The sequence below is a fragment of the Strongyloides ratti genome, scaffold srae_chrx_scaffold0000002, assembly GCF_001040885.1.
Source record: "Strongyloides ratti genome assembly S_ratti_ED321, scaffold srae_chrx_scaffold0000002".
In the NCBI taxonomy this organism is placed as follows: Eukaryota; Metazoa; Nematoda; class Chromadorea; order Rhabditida; family Strongyloididae; genus Strongyloides; species Strongyloides ratti.
Genome location: NW_020171510.1, coordinates 2,577,367 through 2,594,152, shown reverse-complemented (window position 1 = coordinate 2,594,152; position 16,786 = coordinate 2,577,367). Strand labels below are relative to the sequence as shown.

Genomic DNA, 16,786 nt, shown 5'->3' with positions numbered 1-16,786 from the left:
CTAAAAATGTATCGATGAAAGAAATTATTGAAAAAGTATTTGATACGGTATTATAAAATAATAAAGAATAGATAAAAAACAGCTAAAACTATAGAGATTTTTTCAAAGTATCTACATTTTATATCAATCAAAAAAAAAATACATGAAAAAAGTAACTAAATTGTAATTAACGTTAGTACTGTTTGTGATCAAAAACGTTTTAAACATTTTTTATTGCATAAACAAAGGTTTCACAAATTGAAGTACAAACTGTTTCTTTATTTGCAAGATTTAACTTTCTCAGAATATTTATTATCTTAGAAGTTAAAAAAGTAGCTTAATAAAAATTTTTTTTATCAAAAAAAGTGCATGAAGAGAATGTATATGGGTATTTGAACAGACTTTCATATAATTATTTTTAACAAGACATTGGAGCATAAGAATTTAAGAAAAAAAGCATTGTGATTTAATAAAAATTTATTAGATAAGTAGTAATATAATGAAATCAAAAAATTTTGTTTATCATTGTTAAACCGAAAAATTTTCAAATGACCTTAAAAGTTTATAATTTTTTAATTAAATAATTATTTTAAATTTATTTTAAAAAACTTTAAAACTGATAAATCATTCAATATATATTTTTAAACATGTTTTTAGCAAAATAAAGGTAGTAAATCATTATTAATAAAAAAAAAGTTTAATATAACTCTATTTGTAAAAAAAACATTTATTTTTTATCAATAATATAAATATAAAATTACTATTTAATAAAAATAAACATTATTAAATTTTTTTAACAAAATTAAAAAATATCTTCTATATAATTACTATTACATATACATAACATAAATATTGTATTATAATGTTAAATAAGAAATTATTTATTTTATGTGTTTAAATTTTAATTTTGTCATAATTCAAAAGTTTTAAGTTTCATTTGAAACTAAATGAATTATACAGTAAACAAAGTATTTATTGTTTTGATGTAGTCTTTAGGAATATAATAAATTTTCACATTTTTTTAATCAAGTCATTTTTTAAAATTTTTAATGTAGAAAATAATTAATTTTTTTCTACTTTTAATTAACAGATAATTTTAACATTTATTTTTATTAGATGAAAAATAATTTTAAATGAATTTCTTATAAATTCATAGAAATAATTATTAACTATCTTTTTCTTTTACTAATTAAACCAAGATTTAACTTATTCAAAAAAATTATGCGTAAAAAAACATCTTTTGACTATCTAAAAATACGATACAAAGTATGCATTAAATTTGTAAACAGCAATAAAATTAACCATAAAAAAAAGTTTTTATTTTCAATTTTATTAAAATATTACCTTTTTAAAATTATATAATAACTTAAAGCTTATCATATATAGTTTTTTAAACTTTTTATGCAATAATAGATTCTTTAATATATATTTGATAACTAATTTGCTTTATAAACATATATTTTTATTTAATTTTTAATGTAATTAATTGATTTCTATTATATAAAAATATATCTTTACAAAAAGGTAAAAATTAAACCATAACATATCACACTTTATTTTTATGAAAACTTTCATAATAGTATTTGAATATAATTGTTGATATTTTTATTTCTGTTTATAAAAATATTTGAAAAAAATATCTAATTAAATGTATTGAAAAAAACAAATATTCAATATTTAGTGTATAAATTGCTTCTAACTATAAATTATATCAAGGTAAAAAAATTTACTTAATAAACATATGTTTTGCAATTAAATTTAAAATTTTAATATATTTGATAAATTTTACAACAGTTTGTATTAAAAATTCAACTAAAAACCAAAGTAAATTTAATAAATTAAAAAAAAAAGAAAAATTTTTTTTAAATATCAATAATTTTAATCTATTAAAAAACTATGATGTATTCGGATATCTTTTTATAAAGATTATTTTTTAATTTATTTATTTTAAAAATACTTTATTTTTTTCAAATTCTTTATATTAATATAATAATAATTTTTCTCCATATATTATATTAATTTATCCAAAATAAACCTTATGTTATATAATAAACTTAATAACAATAATATTTATTATCAAAAATATTTCTTTTTATTTTCTTCATAATATAATAAAAACAATGTTTGATATATTTGTTAAAAGTACTAAAATTTATTATAAATTTAAAGTATATAAAATGTAAATATTTATTCTAAATAGTTTAAATTACAATAATAATTAATTATTATTATGTTTATATTAGTATATTTTTATTCTTTGTGATTTTATAATTAGCTTTGCAGTATCTATTTTATATATTGAAAAATAATTAAAATAAAGATATGGTGGAAGACGTTGTTTCATATAATAAAGCTAATTATGAAATATTTTTAAAAGAAGATTATAAATCCTAACTACAAATTGTTGCCAAATAAAGTACAACTATTATAACTGTTAAAATGGTATCACTATTTATATTAAAAAAGTATATTCATTTATTTAAAATAATGTTTAAAATGTAGAATTAAATTTTTAACAAAAATTTTACGACAATGTCATTCTCAGTAATAATTAAAAAAATTGTACATTTATTTAAAAAAAATTTTATAATAATGATATTAGTTGTATTAAACATAATATTGGTCTTGTTTAAAAATTAGTACTTTACAATTAGGTTTGTGATAGAAAGAAATTTGTAGAAGATAATTAAAAAATTTATTAATTAAAAATAACAAATTAATTTAAAAAATTAAGTTGAATAGAAAAAAAATATTATAACATACCATTAAATTACAGATAGCTATTAAATTACCATATAAGCTAGTACTGAAAAAAAAAAATATAAATAATGTTTAAATAAAGAAAATATTTTACACGTAAAAATATCGGATTTTTTAATAACTATAATTGTAGCTAAATATGTAATGAAATGTTAAGTAATTGTAAAAACAATAGACATTTAGATCTAAAGTATTATTTTAAGTGTACATATTAACCAAATTATATTTTAATTTGTGTGATAAATTTCAAGAATTAAAAGAAAGATGTTGTAATAATATTTTTATCAGAAGAAAAATAAAATATATTAAAATTAAAAACAATAAAAGTGTATACCAATCATATAATCTTTTAACCAAAAATTAATATACAGATAAAAATTTACTGTTTTATTAAAAAGTCAGCTACAAATATGTTCAATATAATATAATCTTGAAAAAAGATATAAACATAGTGAAAAAGTTATTATTAATAATTTTTATGAGACTATAAACAATTAGAATATTGAAACAATTTTTAACAAAGAAAATGCGTAATATGTAAAGTTTAAATATTCTTTATATAATTTTTCTTTAAAATATATGATTGTAAAAAAATAATTTTTTATAAAATATTATATTTATTGCTTATTATTTTGTCATATAATAACAATAAATAAAAATAATTATTATTTTACAATTATCTTAAAAAGTGTTCTTTATTTGGCTTTCACAACATTTACAATTATTTTTTTTGTTAAATTTATGAAACTTAAAAATTTTTTTGATCTTAAAATTTGTTTAAATTTGTTTAAACTTTTATATATTTGCAATATCTTTAAATAGTAATAATTTTTAAAGTTAATTTTTATTACATCATAATAAATTTTTTTCAAAATTAAATTTCTTTTTTTAAAAGTTTAATTTTATATTAAAATAAATTTAATAATATTTATTTGTTAAAAATTAAATTAACTAATTGTAATATTTATATATATTTGATAAAATTTTTGAATTAATATAATGACATTTATAAAAATATTATATAATTTAATAATTTTAACTATAATCTGTTTTATTTTGCAAGAAAATTTTATTATTCAAAGATTAATAAAATAAAATATTAAAAATATTTTTTATCTCAACATATATTTAACATAAAATCATAAAAGTTTCCGTTAAAAAAAAATTTACGTAAAATAATAAAAATTTTTTTCATTACTAACAATATTTTTTTTTATTATTATTTTTTTTGAAGGAAAATAAAGATATTTTAAAGATACAAAATAAAATGTAATAACAAATGTAAAATTTATAAAATATGTTAAAAAACATGATAGATATAAAATAATTATTTTCATGAGGTTTTGAACAAATTCGATTTATGGTTTTAATTAATGTCACTTTTCATAAATTAAAACAAAACTAATATGCATCATGGATTATTAATACTACTTTATATTTATTTAATAAAATCGTATTTATAATTTATTAATATTTTAAATAATACTAAATTTTTAAAAATTGCAATATTTAATATTTAGAAGTTTAAAATTTAATATCATTTAAAAAATTATATGAAAATTTGCATTATCATAATAATTATACTATTTTTGATAAAATTAATTAAAATATTGAAAAATAAAATTTATAAATATTTATGATTATTATATCTTAAATTGTCTTAGATAATTTATTTTTCTATTTTATTTGTACTTCTATATTTTCTTTGCTGAATTACATTTTGTGTAGAACTTCTTTTATAATTAGTTATATATTTGTTACTTGTATAAAACTTTTTGTTGCTTAATTCATTGTTTTCGTCTTCTGATAAATGATTCGATAAATACATTAGAGGAAGCCACGAAATTGAAGGAGATAGTGATATATTAATATTTGATAATTCATCAAATAACCATATTAAATATTCAGCAATATCATCACCAAATACATCCTATAATTTAAAAAATAAACATATTTTAATTTTAATTAATTTTTAATTTTAATAACTTACATAACCGTATATTTTTAATAAAAGAACACACCAATGAGGAAGAAATATATAAAATGATAAGAATAAAAAAATAAAAACTGATTTTATAAATGACAAATATTTTAAGCTAATATTGTTTTGATTAGGATCTTTTTTAATACATATTATCCATTTTATAATAATAGTAAGACAAATGATTCCTGGAATAAAAAATTCTACCATAAATGAATATCCATAAACAATTGAAAAATATAAATCAGATACTGAAATTCCACATTTTATTTGCTTGATGTCAATTTTAATAGTATCAATATAAAATGTTTGAAGAATTATTTTAAATGCTCCACAATTTGGTAACATTATAAGTATAAGTGAACCACTAACAATAATCATAATAAATAAAGATATTTTAAGAGAAAACTTTGAAAAATAATCATTTTTTGTTGTACTATTTTGTAATTGTCTTTTTAACTGTGTATATTCTTTATATTGAAAAAGTGTAATAAACATTATTAACCATAATTTTGTTGATCTTTCAAGCATTATTAATATTCTATTAAAAATACATGTTTCATTACCTAAAATCCATGATTCTTGTATTCTTTCTAATACTAAATATGGTATTGCAAGTGTTAGAAGTAAATAAATTATATGTAATAAATTTATTAAAATCTATTAAAAAAATATTTAATAATATAAATATTATATATTTTTAACTTACTTTTGTATTCTTGTTAAAAATATTATCATTATTTGGAAAAAATTTTTTTTTACAATAATATGATACTAATTGATTAATATTTCCAACAATTGAAAAAGTACCACATAAAATCATTAATAATATAAGATAAAAAATACCATCTGATGGCATTTGAGATGATTGTACTAATTCAATATTATCAATATCTTCTTTCAAATCAACATTTAACAATTTGTGTATGTATTCTTTTTCAGAGATTACTTTATTTTTATTTAATAGTTTAGTTTTGACTGACAAAATTATGTATGTTACAAATAGTGTAAATTTAATTGAAAATATAAATATTAATCCTACCAAGCCAACATAACTCACCATATTTTTTGAATAAAATAGTATATTAAAAAAATATATTATTATTAAAATGTTTTTCAATATATCTTAAATTGAAAATAAGATGTAAAAAATATTAGCCTATTTAAATATTATTTTGATAAAAAAAAACTATGAATTTGATAAATTAAACGAATTTAAATATGAGATAATCTTATATTAAAGGTGGTATCTATTTTTAAATATATTTTAAATATTAAAAAAATGACATGTATATTTTTAAATATAAAATGAAATTTAAAAAAAAAACAATTAAAATTAAAAAACACTTAAAAAAATGACTATTTAATTTTTAAATATAATACAAAAGAAATTTCAATAGAAGATTGCATATTTATCAAAAAGAAAAATTATTTTTTACGTATGTTTTTTAAAAAGATAAAAAAATTTTAGTTTAATATATAAATATAAAAAAATTTTATTAATATTTATTAAAAATGTGTTACTATTAAGCAAAAAAGTATTACAAAAAAAAATTATAATAAAAATTTATAGCTTTCCAAAAAATATTTTACATTTTTGTTTAAAACACATCAACATAAAAAAAAATTTTTTTTAGTATATTATTTTTAATTATTTACAATTACATTTTATAATTTTTAAGAGAGGACGGATATACTAAAAATTATTATTTAAAAATACAATATTTTTGGAAAACACATATTATTTTATACTATATTAAAAAAAAAGTTAAAAAAAATTTATTTTTATTAAAGTATATTAATGAAATATATATAATAAAAAGTACAAAGAAAGAAAAAAAAAATTTTTTCTTCAACAACATAATAAAATTTATTTCTATAAAATATATAAATGAATATATATTTATCATTTTGCTAATAAGGAATATAAATAGTATGATTCTTTTTAATTAAAGGTTATACGATATATGAAAATATAAATACTTTTTTCTCTCTATCTCTTACTTTTTAAGCTATAGGAAATAGTTAAAAATTAATTTATAGTGAAGGATATAATTGAAATTATTAATATTATATACTAAATATTATATAAATAATTTTTTATATTTTTATTTTTATCTAATAATATAATTATATTAAAACGTATATCTTTATCTATAAATAAATGACATTTATAAAAATTTATCTGACAAAGTTATATAATTATCATATTTAATTTTTTTTAAAAAAAAAGTCAAAAAACTTATAGAATATTTAATAAAACTAATATTTAATTAATTGCTAAAATTAATATATTATTCTTATAAATTTTTATTAAAAAATATGAAAAATTATTTTTAAGATATTTATATAATAAATATTTAATAATAATTTTTTATTTGCAATATATATTTATATATAGAAATTATTTGGCTAAGAATCAAACAAATGAAAATTCATTATTTTGTAAGAGCTTCTAATCTTTGTGGTTTTTTTCTCATTAAATTATTGCTTTCATAAATATCATCTGTATATATTATTCCTTTTGATAAGCCTTCATCTAAAAGATATGAATTTACCGTATCAAAACGTTGTCTGTCAGCTTTTATCCTTTCAGCTACATTTCTTGTTAATTTATTTTTAAAATATGTTTCTGATATATTTTCAGATGTACTGTTTTCCAATTTCTATAAATAAATAATTAATATTTATTTTAAATTATATCATGTTAACTTACTTTTTTTAATTTTTTTAAATCATTACTTTCTTTTAATAATAATGAATTTTCTATTTGAGGTTTATTAGTTGCTTTATATGCGCTTGGAAGACTTGTTGTACCACTATTATTACTTTCTGGCAATATCCAACAATCATTATTATCATCCCATATAGAATTTTTTTTTAATTTTTCTAGATTACTTAATAATGGATCTTTTTTAAAATAATTTTGTGCTTTATCAATAATTTGATTTAATAATTTTAATTGTCTATCTTGTTTTCTAATTGTATCCAAATAATCTAAACGATCTATCTCAAATTCACTTTGAATATCTTTAATTTCTTTCTCGTACATTTTCATTTTTTGACATTGTTGTTTATATTGCTTTGTTAATGCTTCTAATTTTTCATGTGTATTATTATATACATGTAAAAGTGGATCATCTGCTCTTATATCTAATGCATCCATAAGTCTTTGCATTTTTGTTTCAGCATCTTTTAATCTTTTTTTTCGAGTTGCTTTTAATGATTCGTTATTAGCTTGTTCACCACCAATCATTTGTTTTTCTAACATTTCTATTTTTTTCTTTGTTTCAGCAACATACTCTATGTTACCATCAGATCCTTCTTCATTATTAATAGCAACAGAAGCTTTCTCATATTGTTTTTTAAGATTTTCTAACTCTTGTTGTAATGCTGCTTTACTTTTTTGTTCATTTTCATATTCTTGACGTATTTTTTTCATTGATTCTTCATATTCTTTACGAAGTTTTTGTCTTTCTGCTTCAATGTCAACTATTGATTTTCTTCTGCTATCACCATGTTTAACAAAAGCTTTAAGGCGTTCAATTTCTTCTTGATATTCCCGTAATAAAGCATCTTTAGGATCTTCATTAATTTTTGGTTTATTTTTAATATTTTTAGCCCTATTAGCATATCTTAATGTTGATAATGTTTCATCATAATTATTATCTGAAGGTGAAACACAAGCAATCATAATAGTTTTAGTATTTCCACCAAGAGAATCCTAAAAATAAAAACATATATATAAATATGTTTTATATTTTTATCAAATATTTATTACCTGTAGTAATCTTGTTAATTTTGAATCTCTATATGGTATATGTTTACTTTTTCCATCAACTAATGCTGATATTACATTTCCTAAAGCTGATAATGATAAATTAATTTTTGTTGCTTCTTTAAATCTATCTCCCGTGGCACCAGTTTTTGATTGCCTTTCACTACCTGCTAAATCCACTAAATTGAGTTTACCCATTCTTAAACATCCTGTTTTTGAATTTATTCCTTCAACATAAAGTGTAAAAATTGAATGTGATCGACTGGAGTCATTATTCATTAATGTTGCTCCAACATGCCTATTTGAATTTCCTTGTTGAATTAATTTTTGACAATCACCAATATTATGTACAATATGCATTGATAAACCTGATACATAAACTCCATTTTCTGGATTTTCTTTTATTTCAAGTTTTAAATTTTTATCATTACTTAAAAGATCTTTTAAATCTTCATTATATATCTAAATAGAAAAAAAAAATTTTTTTTTAAATAAAATAAAACATGATTTAAAAATTACCTCAACATAAGAAACTTTTACAATAAATTTAGAATCTGTTGTTGTTGCGACAGCATCAAAAATATGTTCAAATGATCTTGGAACAATTCCTATTTGTGATGATATTTTATCATTTCCTTGCATTGAAAATGTTTTTCCTGATCCTGTTTGACCATATGCAAATACAGTACCATTATAACCTTCAACAACATTCTAAATTTATTATAATTATAAAAAAATAAAATATAACTTTACCTCTACAAGTGGATAAACAATATCATTATAAACTTGTTCAGCTGTTGAATCAGTATAATAAACACCATCAAATGTAAAAGTTTTAACAGAATCATCAGATCCATATATAGAAACTTCACCTAATGTTGAATCCATCTTAACACAAATTGATGAATTTAGATCAATTTCTCTTTGATTTAATGGTCTACACCTACATACTACTCTAACAGATTCAGCCATACTATATTATTTAATATCTAAAATTAATTTTTAATAATTATTTTAATAAAAGAGAATTTAACAAAAAAAAAATGATGTTTGTTCTTATAATCTTATAATTATAAATCGTTTATATAAGAAAAAAGTTACTTTTCTTATATAAAATATATAATAAAGTAGTTATATATGTATATATAAAAAAAAAAAAATTTTTATAAAATAGATGAAAAAATTATATTTATGTGAAAGCATTATAAAGAAATATTTAATAAATTAATATTTTATAATAGTATAAAAGAATTACTTTTCTTGCTTTAAATAATAAATAAAAATTAAAAGTGAAGGATTAAATTACCAATTTAATTAATATTTTATTGTAATAATATTGAAATTAAAAAAATATATAATTAAAAAAATAGAATAATTATAATATTTTATAATAAATAGTAGTTATCAAAAGCATTAAAATTAAAAAAAATTTTTTTAATTTAAGATAAAAAAATTTATAAAGATTAATCAATTCATTAAACAATTACTAAAGGAATGTTTTTATAAATAAAAATTTTTTTTGTTATCTAAAGGTGGTAAAATATAAATGTAGACAAAATATATGTATATATAATTTAAAAGTTTTTTTTTTTACCTATATAATTTTTTTTATATGTTTACCTTAAACAGTAAAAATTTTTTAATATAAAAATATGTTGTTTCTTGATTACATCACTTAGCAACATATGAAAAAGAAATAATAAATATAAAGTGATAATTAAATATAACTTACACTGTTTAAATTAAAATATTTTAATTTATGTATTCAATATTAAACATAAACGATTTAAATAATTATGTAAAAAAAAATTATATTATAATTATAATATTCTATTAACAAAAACTACTATATCTTTAAGCTATTAAAGAAATATTTTTTAAAATATATTAAAAATCACATTTTTTTTACTTTTTTTTTAAATAATAACTAAATTTAATACAACTTATTAATTTATACAAATAAAAAATTGTTGTTTAAATTTTTTTTTTTAATTTATATAAAATATTTAATAAAAAATATTACAGTTTATAAGTAAGATAACTATAATTAAAATTTTAAAGTATTAAAACAAATTAATAAAATAATTAAAATAAGTTTTTTTTTAATGTTTAAAATTTGTATCCAATATTGTAACAAATGACATTTAATAATATATTTTATTATTAATTTAAATTATCTATTATTATATTAAATGACACACATTTAGCTTGTTAATAAAATTAATAGAATAAATTATTTATTAGTAATAGTAAAAATTTGTATACCTTTGAAAATACATTGCTTAGAAACAATTTTTTACTCACAGTATATCTATATAATTTTATATTAATATTATATTGACATATTTCATATGTACTACATATGATAGGATTTCTCAATAAATTTATTATTTTTATAAAACAAATATCAATATACTAAAAAAAGCATAAAGTTAAAATATCTCATTTTTAAACCCAATTTAAAAATTTTTTTTTAATAATTATTTTTCTTGCATTTTCAATATAATTATGTGTTTTTTTTTAATTGATAAAAATACATAAATGTATATGCATTATATTCAAACATCAAATAATCTTTTTATTAAAAGAAAAAAAAAAACCAAAACAATATGACATTTAGAATAAAAATTTCCAGATGTGTATTCAATAATTGTATTTATAAATTAACCATAATAAGTATTTTTTAATATCAAAAATTATTATTTTTATTATCATTTCATATGTAATAATACTTTTATTAACTTATATTTTCTTTATTCATTGTTTGTAGATGATATTTCTATATAAGAATATTTCTTTATAAAATATCTTTGATATTTATTTATTATAGCTAAGGTATTTGATAAAATTAGGATTGACATTACAATTGCAGAAATTGAATCTGTAAATATATAATATTTATCAATATATATTAATAATGCTGAAATAAAAACAATAAATCCAAGTCCATGATTTATAAAAATATGACATGATTGTTGTAGTCTAATACTAATAAAATCTGATAGTAATGTATATCTTCTTGGTTTAAAAATATCTGATGCATGAACTATACACATTCCAATATTTGCAAGTATTGCTAGGAAACCTCCAACTAGCATATTTGTTGAATCAATTTTAATGTCATTTGAATATAATCTTTTAGTTGAAATTATAATATATAATACTGCTAAAGTTATTGCTAATACAATACCAATAAATACAAAAAGTGATTCTAAAAAAAAAAAAATTTTATAACATTTATGTGAGAAAAATGTAATAAAATTATAATAATATTTATTTGTATTATATACTTGCCTAAAAATTTTTGCTTTTTTGTAACATTTTTAGATAAGTTAAAATACATGAAAATATCAACAAATAATCGACATGAATCTGCTAATAATGATATACTATTTGATATAACTCCAAATATTGTTTCACAAATTACAATTATTATTACAATTCCTGTAATTTTTTCAAATATATCTTTTTCTTTTAAATTAATTTCATTAAAATTATTTTCATTTATTTGATTACCTTCAATTACATTTGATTCAATATTTCTTTCAATCTCAGACATAATTAAAATATTTAAAAAAAAAAATTTAATATATATATAATTAATCCTAAGAAAAAGGAAAAATGATTAAACAATATTTTTGAAAGACATACATATGATAATAAAGAATGATATGATATATTTGTTTATCTAATGAATTTATTTTTATATTTTAAATGATAAAATAAAAATCATTGATAAGATAACAACCTTTTTTATATTTTCCTTTTATATATATCATACCGTATCAGTTGATATAAGATTAAAAATAATATGTAAAATACTTTATGTATCTTACTATTTATAAATAATAGTAAAATCAATAACAATGAAAAGAATACTTTTGAATATCCTGAATTATTATAACCTTTGAAGAATGTTTTTATTATACAAATAAAATAGAGATTATATTACATCACTAATTTGACTTCGGCATATTTCAAAAACGTATTCATTTATTTGTTTATTTATAATTCAAATATATAATTAAATTCTTTACTTCTTTTATATAATGGTACACAAAAAACTACAACAAATTTTGATTGACTTATATTATTTTAAAACAGTTAAAGTTATATATATTATCTTTAATGCAAATAAATTTTACTTTTTAATAGTTTAAATTATATGACTAATCAATTTGATTGCTTTTATTATATTTAAAAATCTTAATAAAAACTTTTTTCATACCAATATATTTTATAATCTTATTAACATTTCTTAGTATAATGAAATTACATTTCTTTCTTTTAATGTGTCATTTTATAAATAATCTGTCTTTACTTTGATTGGCATATTGAAAAATCACCGAATTTTTTTTTTTTACTTATTCATTTACCACCAATTATTTTTTTTTTATTTTAATTTTCAACAAAGTTGATTTGATATATATATTTAAACATTTCATATGATGCTCATTTATAATTTCTAAAAGTCAGTTTACATTAATCTTTTTTTAATGTGCATATATTTAGAAATTAAACAAAATATATATATATATATATATATATATATTCTTGTTTATATATGCTAGATATCTTTCTCATCTTTTTTTTTTTACCTATAACAAAAAAATATCTGATTAACGGGAATGGGGAAAATAATATTATACATATGTATATATTTATATAATAATATTCTTAATATTATAAATATAAACTATCAATTTATTTCTATTATAAGATCTATAAAAAATAATTATAATTTGGTAAGATAAATAATTTTTTCTTTCTTATCGATGTATATTTACATTTTTAAAATTCTTTTCACTAAAAATGTTTAAATTTGATACAAATTTTCGTAAAAACTTATCTTTGATATTTAAAATAAAAAACAAACTATGATTTAACATTTAATTGTATGAGAAAAGAAAAAAAATTAGTAAAATGAAGTATATATATATATATATATATTTGTCATTGACAAAAATTTCTTATTAGAATGTCAATAAAAGTTTTTAAGATAACCTTCTTTTTTATAAAAATTCATATAAATGAAATGTTAGAAAGTAATTAATTTTCTTATAAAAAACTTTAATATTAATTAATAATGATTGATTGTTAAAGTGTAAAAGAATGCTCTATCTCTGTTTTTGATAATTAAGTTCAATGTGTAATAAAATTTAACCTTGTAAATTTAAGAGAATTTTTGATTTTTTTTTTTATAAATAAATAAAAATATGTTCTTTGGTATAATTTTCGAATAATATCATTTGAAATTTATAATCATGATAAATAAGTTAAGTTAATTTTTGTAAAATTTAATAAAATAATTGAAAATCCCTATCATAAATTCTTTTTTTCTTTTAAATATATAATGTTTTACTAATTACTTATAATTTTTATCTTATAAAGCTTAAAATTTTTTATGTGTAACAATTTTTGATCTTATCAAGAAAATATCAATTTGATTTTACAAAAATTTATATGTCAAGTAAAAAGGTTAAGAAAATCATATAACATTATATCAGCATCCTCCACGTCAACTATCTTTTTTTTTTATTCATATACTTTTAAAATTTTTAAATGATATTATATATATTATATGTATGTCACAAATTATATTTTTATACATTATATATATATATATTTCAAGATACATCAAAATTTTGTTGTAGCAATCATAGTAACTATTATATAGAGTGTTGGCGTTTTGGTTAAGGATTGATTTTAAAGTATATATGTGAATAAGAAGGTTATTGAGGCTTTTCATAAAAATTTAAGCATATAGGTGTATGTATATATATATATATATTGGTAAATGATTGTGTATTTCGTAGCCGAAACCTCCTATATATCAATCCATTAATTCTTCTTTTAGAACCACGCATTAGTATATATATATATAACTTTGTAATAAAAATGTATACATTATATATATGTATATATCATATAGATTCATAGACATTAATTTGATGTCTGCAAAACAAATGTTATAGTTCAACAACATATACATACTTATTCATATGTATATATTATCTACCACATCTATAACATTTTAGATTTTTCTTATATACATATTATAATGTTAATGGGGAAAATTATACACAGCAACATTTTTATTTATAAAGCACGCCTTTTTCTATATGTCTGTTGATCAAATGAAAGCCATCATTCCCTATATATATAGAAATATTTTTCTATAAAGTTCAAATAGACAAATGGCCAACACATCATTTATTAGTTTTGTGATCTTATACTATTTTATAGAAAAATAATTTTAGTTGTTATATATATATATATATATCATATTTAATTAGATATTTCTTTATAAATTTTATATTTTATTATAGAAATCAGAATAGATATTGTATCATTTTTCTATATACCCCTCTCAATTTTATTAATTTATATTTTTAAATAATTATTAATCATCTTTTAAAATAGGTTATATATTTAGATATTTTCCTTTTAATATAATTATCATCACAATCATTTAAATTATTATAATCTTAAAATACAGTACTAAAAATATGGAAAAAAAAAATTTTTTTTATTTAAAAATTAATATATATATATATATATAACTCATATTTAATATAGGTTTTTTTTTTTGAATTACAAATCTTTATAAAAAAAATATATATATATGATATATATTGTACTATTCATTAAATATGTTTTTTTTTTAATAAAAATGTATAGTTTTGTATAACGATTTATGTGATGATAAACATTATACACTTCTGGTAGAACGAATTTTTGGTTATATTTAAAAGAGGCTGTCTCCAAAATGTATACGTGTAATTGATATTATACATCATAGTGTTAATGTATTCGCTTCCAACACATCTCTTTTGTAATGGTATAAATAACCATAGTTTTAAAGCAAGCATATCATTCTAAATGTTTTAGTGGTTGCTGAATACACCTCTATATATATATACTATATATAATATATATTATATTATATTATATATATTTATAATATATATATTTATATATAATTCATTGAGGTCAGTTAATAGATTATAATAACTCATTTAGATTATGCTTTCTTTTGTATATTACTTAATTATAGTAATCCAAAAGTTAAATTAATTATGATAGAGATTTTCTCTTGAATATTTCTATGAAGGTAAGACTTCCGTCGTTATAATGATTTATACTATAACAGATAAGCTTTTTGATTATAACTACTTATGCTTTTTGAAGTATCCTTTTGAATAAAAATATTTAATCTTAATACCCCTGTTCTTGAGTTTAAAGTATCTGTACTACAAATTATATACCTCAATATAATTTTAAAATAGGTTAATATATTTCTAACAATATGTATTGATTTATATGTTGGAAAAGAACTATAAAGTAAAAATTGTTCGTTCTCTTTTCTTTTTTTTTTTTTTTTAACTTTTTTAGAAACATTTTAATGTCATTATTCTTAAATACCATGTGAAAATAATTTATAATTAAAAAAAACATTCATCACATCTGGAAGAAATATGTATATATATATATATATATATATTTCATAGAATAAAAGCGCAACTATTGAAAATATAAAATATTTGTAGTATTATTTAATTTTAAGACTAATGACGATAAAAAAAAAACATATAAAGACATTCATCTTAACTATCATCATACTTGTTCTTTTAGAATTGTGTAATTATATATATATATATTTATATTTATATGTGTATATAATTCTTTAAATTTAAATGATAGAAAAGTTTAACTATCTTAGTACAAATTTTCTAATTGGCTGATTTTATAATTTAAATAATAATAATAAAATCAAATGAATGATTGATAGACAGACATAATCACTAACTAGCTTCAATTTATGTAGATATGTATATAAAAGACATTATAAAATATTTAACAGTTAATTTAAAAATTTTTAGTGAGCCTGATATGTGAAAACTGCATTTCCATCATAGGTCTATTTGCTTTCTCATGTTGATTATAATTTCATGAGATCAAATTAGACTTATCGTGGAATTGCAAAGATTCCTTATCAGATCACTATTTTTTTTTTTATCAAATAGACGAAAAATCATTTAAATATAAACATATATTTTATCAATTCAAATAAGATATATCTACTGTTGTCAAAGGGAATTTCCATAATGGGCCTATTTGTATCTCGTGTGCATTAAGAACTCATGAGATCAAACTAGACTCATTATGGATTTTTCTTTTGTTTATAACAACTCAGAATATTTTTAAAGAATAATTTGATATATTGGAAAATAATGACAAATTATTAATATATTTTTCTGGAAATTTTATTTTTTTTTTCAAAGGTA

At 17.1% G+C, this 16,786-nt stretch overlaps 3 protein-coding genes across 3 annotated transcripts; all 3 read right to left on the bottom strand.

Annotated features, from left to right (window-relative positions):
* Positions 1-4,408: 4,408 nt before the first annotated feature.
* SRAE_X000156400 (GPCR, rhodopsin-like, 7TM domain-containing protein) lies at positions 4,409-5,579 on the bottom strand (the record flags this gene model as incomplete). Its single annotated transcript, XM_024650396.1, has 3 exons — positions 4,409-4,669; positions 4,730-5,380; positions 5,430-5,579. The coding sequence occupies 3 exons, from the start codon at positions 5,577-5,579 to the stop codon at positions 4,409-4,411; spliced, it is 1,062 nt and encodes a 353-aa protein (XP_024499031.1).
* Positions 5,580-7,158: 1,579 nt separating this feature from the next.
* Positions 7,159-9,470, bottom strand: SRAE_X000156300 (Kinesin, motor domain and P-loop containing nucleoside triphosphate hydrolase domain-containing protein; the record flags this gene model as incomplete). Its single annotated transcript, XM_024650385.1, has 5 exons — positions 7,159-7,386; positions 7,437-8,444; positions 8,502-8,960; positions 9,018-9,209; positions 9,252-9,470. 5 exons carry the CDS (start codon positions 9,468-9,470, stop codon positions 7,159-7,161), a joined length of 2,106 nt encoding a protein of 701 aa, XP_024499030.1.
* A 1,781-nt stretch (positions 9,471-11,251) lies between these two features.
* SRAE_X000156200 (Cation efflux protein family and Cation efflux protein transmembrane domain-containing protein) lies at positions 11,252-12,057 on the bottom strand (the record flags this gene model as incomplete). The annotated part of the gene is made up of 2 exons (XM_024650374.1): positions 11,252-11,709; positions 11,793-12,057. 2 exons carry the CDS (start codon positions 12,055-12,057, stop codon positions 11,252-11,254), a joined length of 723 nt encoding a protein of 240 aa, XP_024499029.1.
* Positions 12,058-16,786: the final 4,729 nt, after the last annotated feature.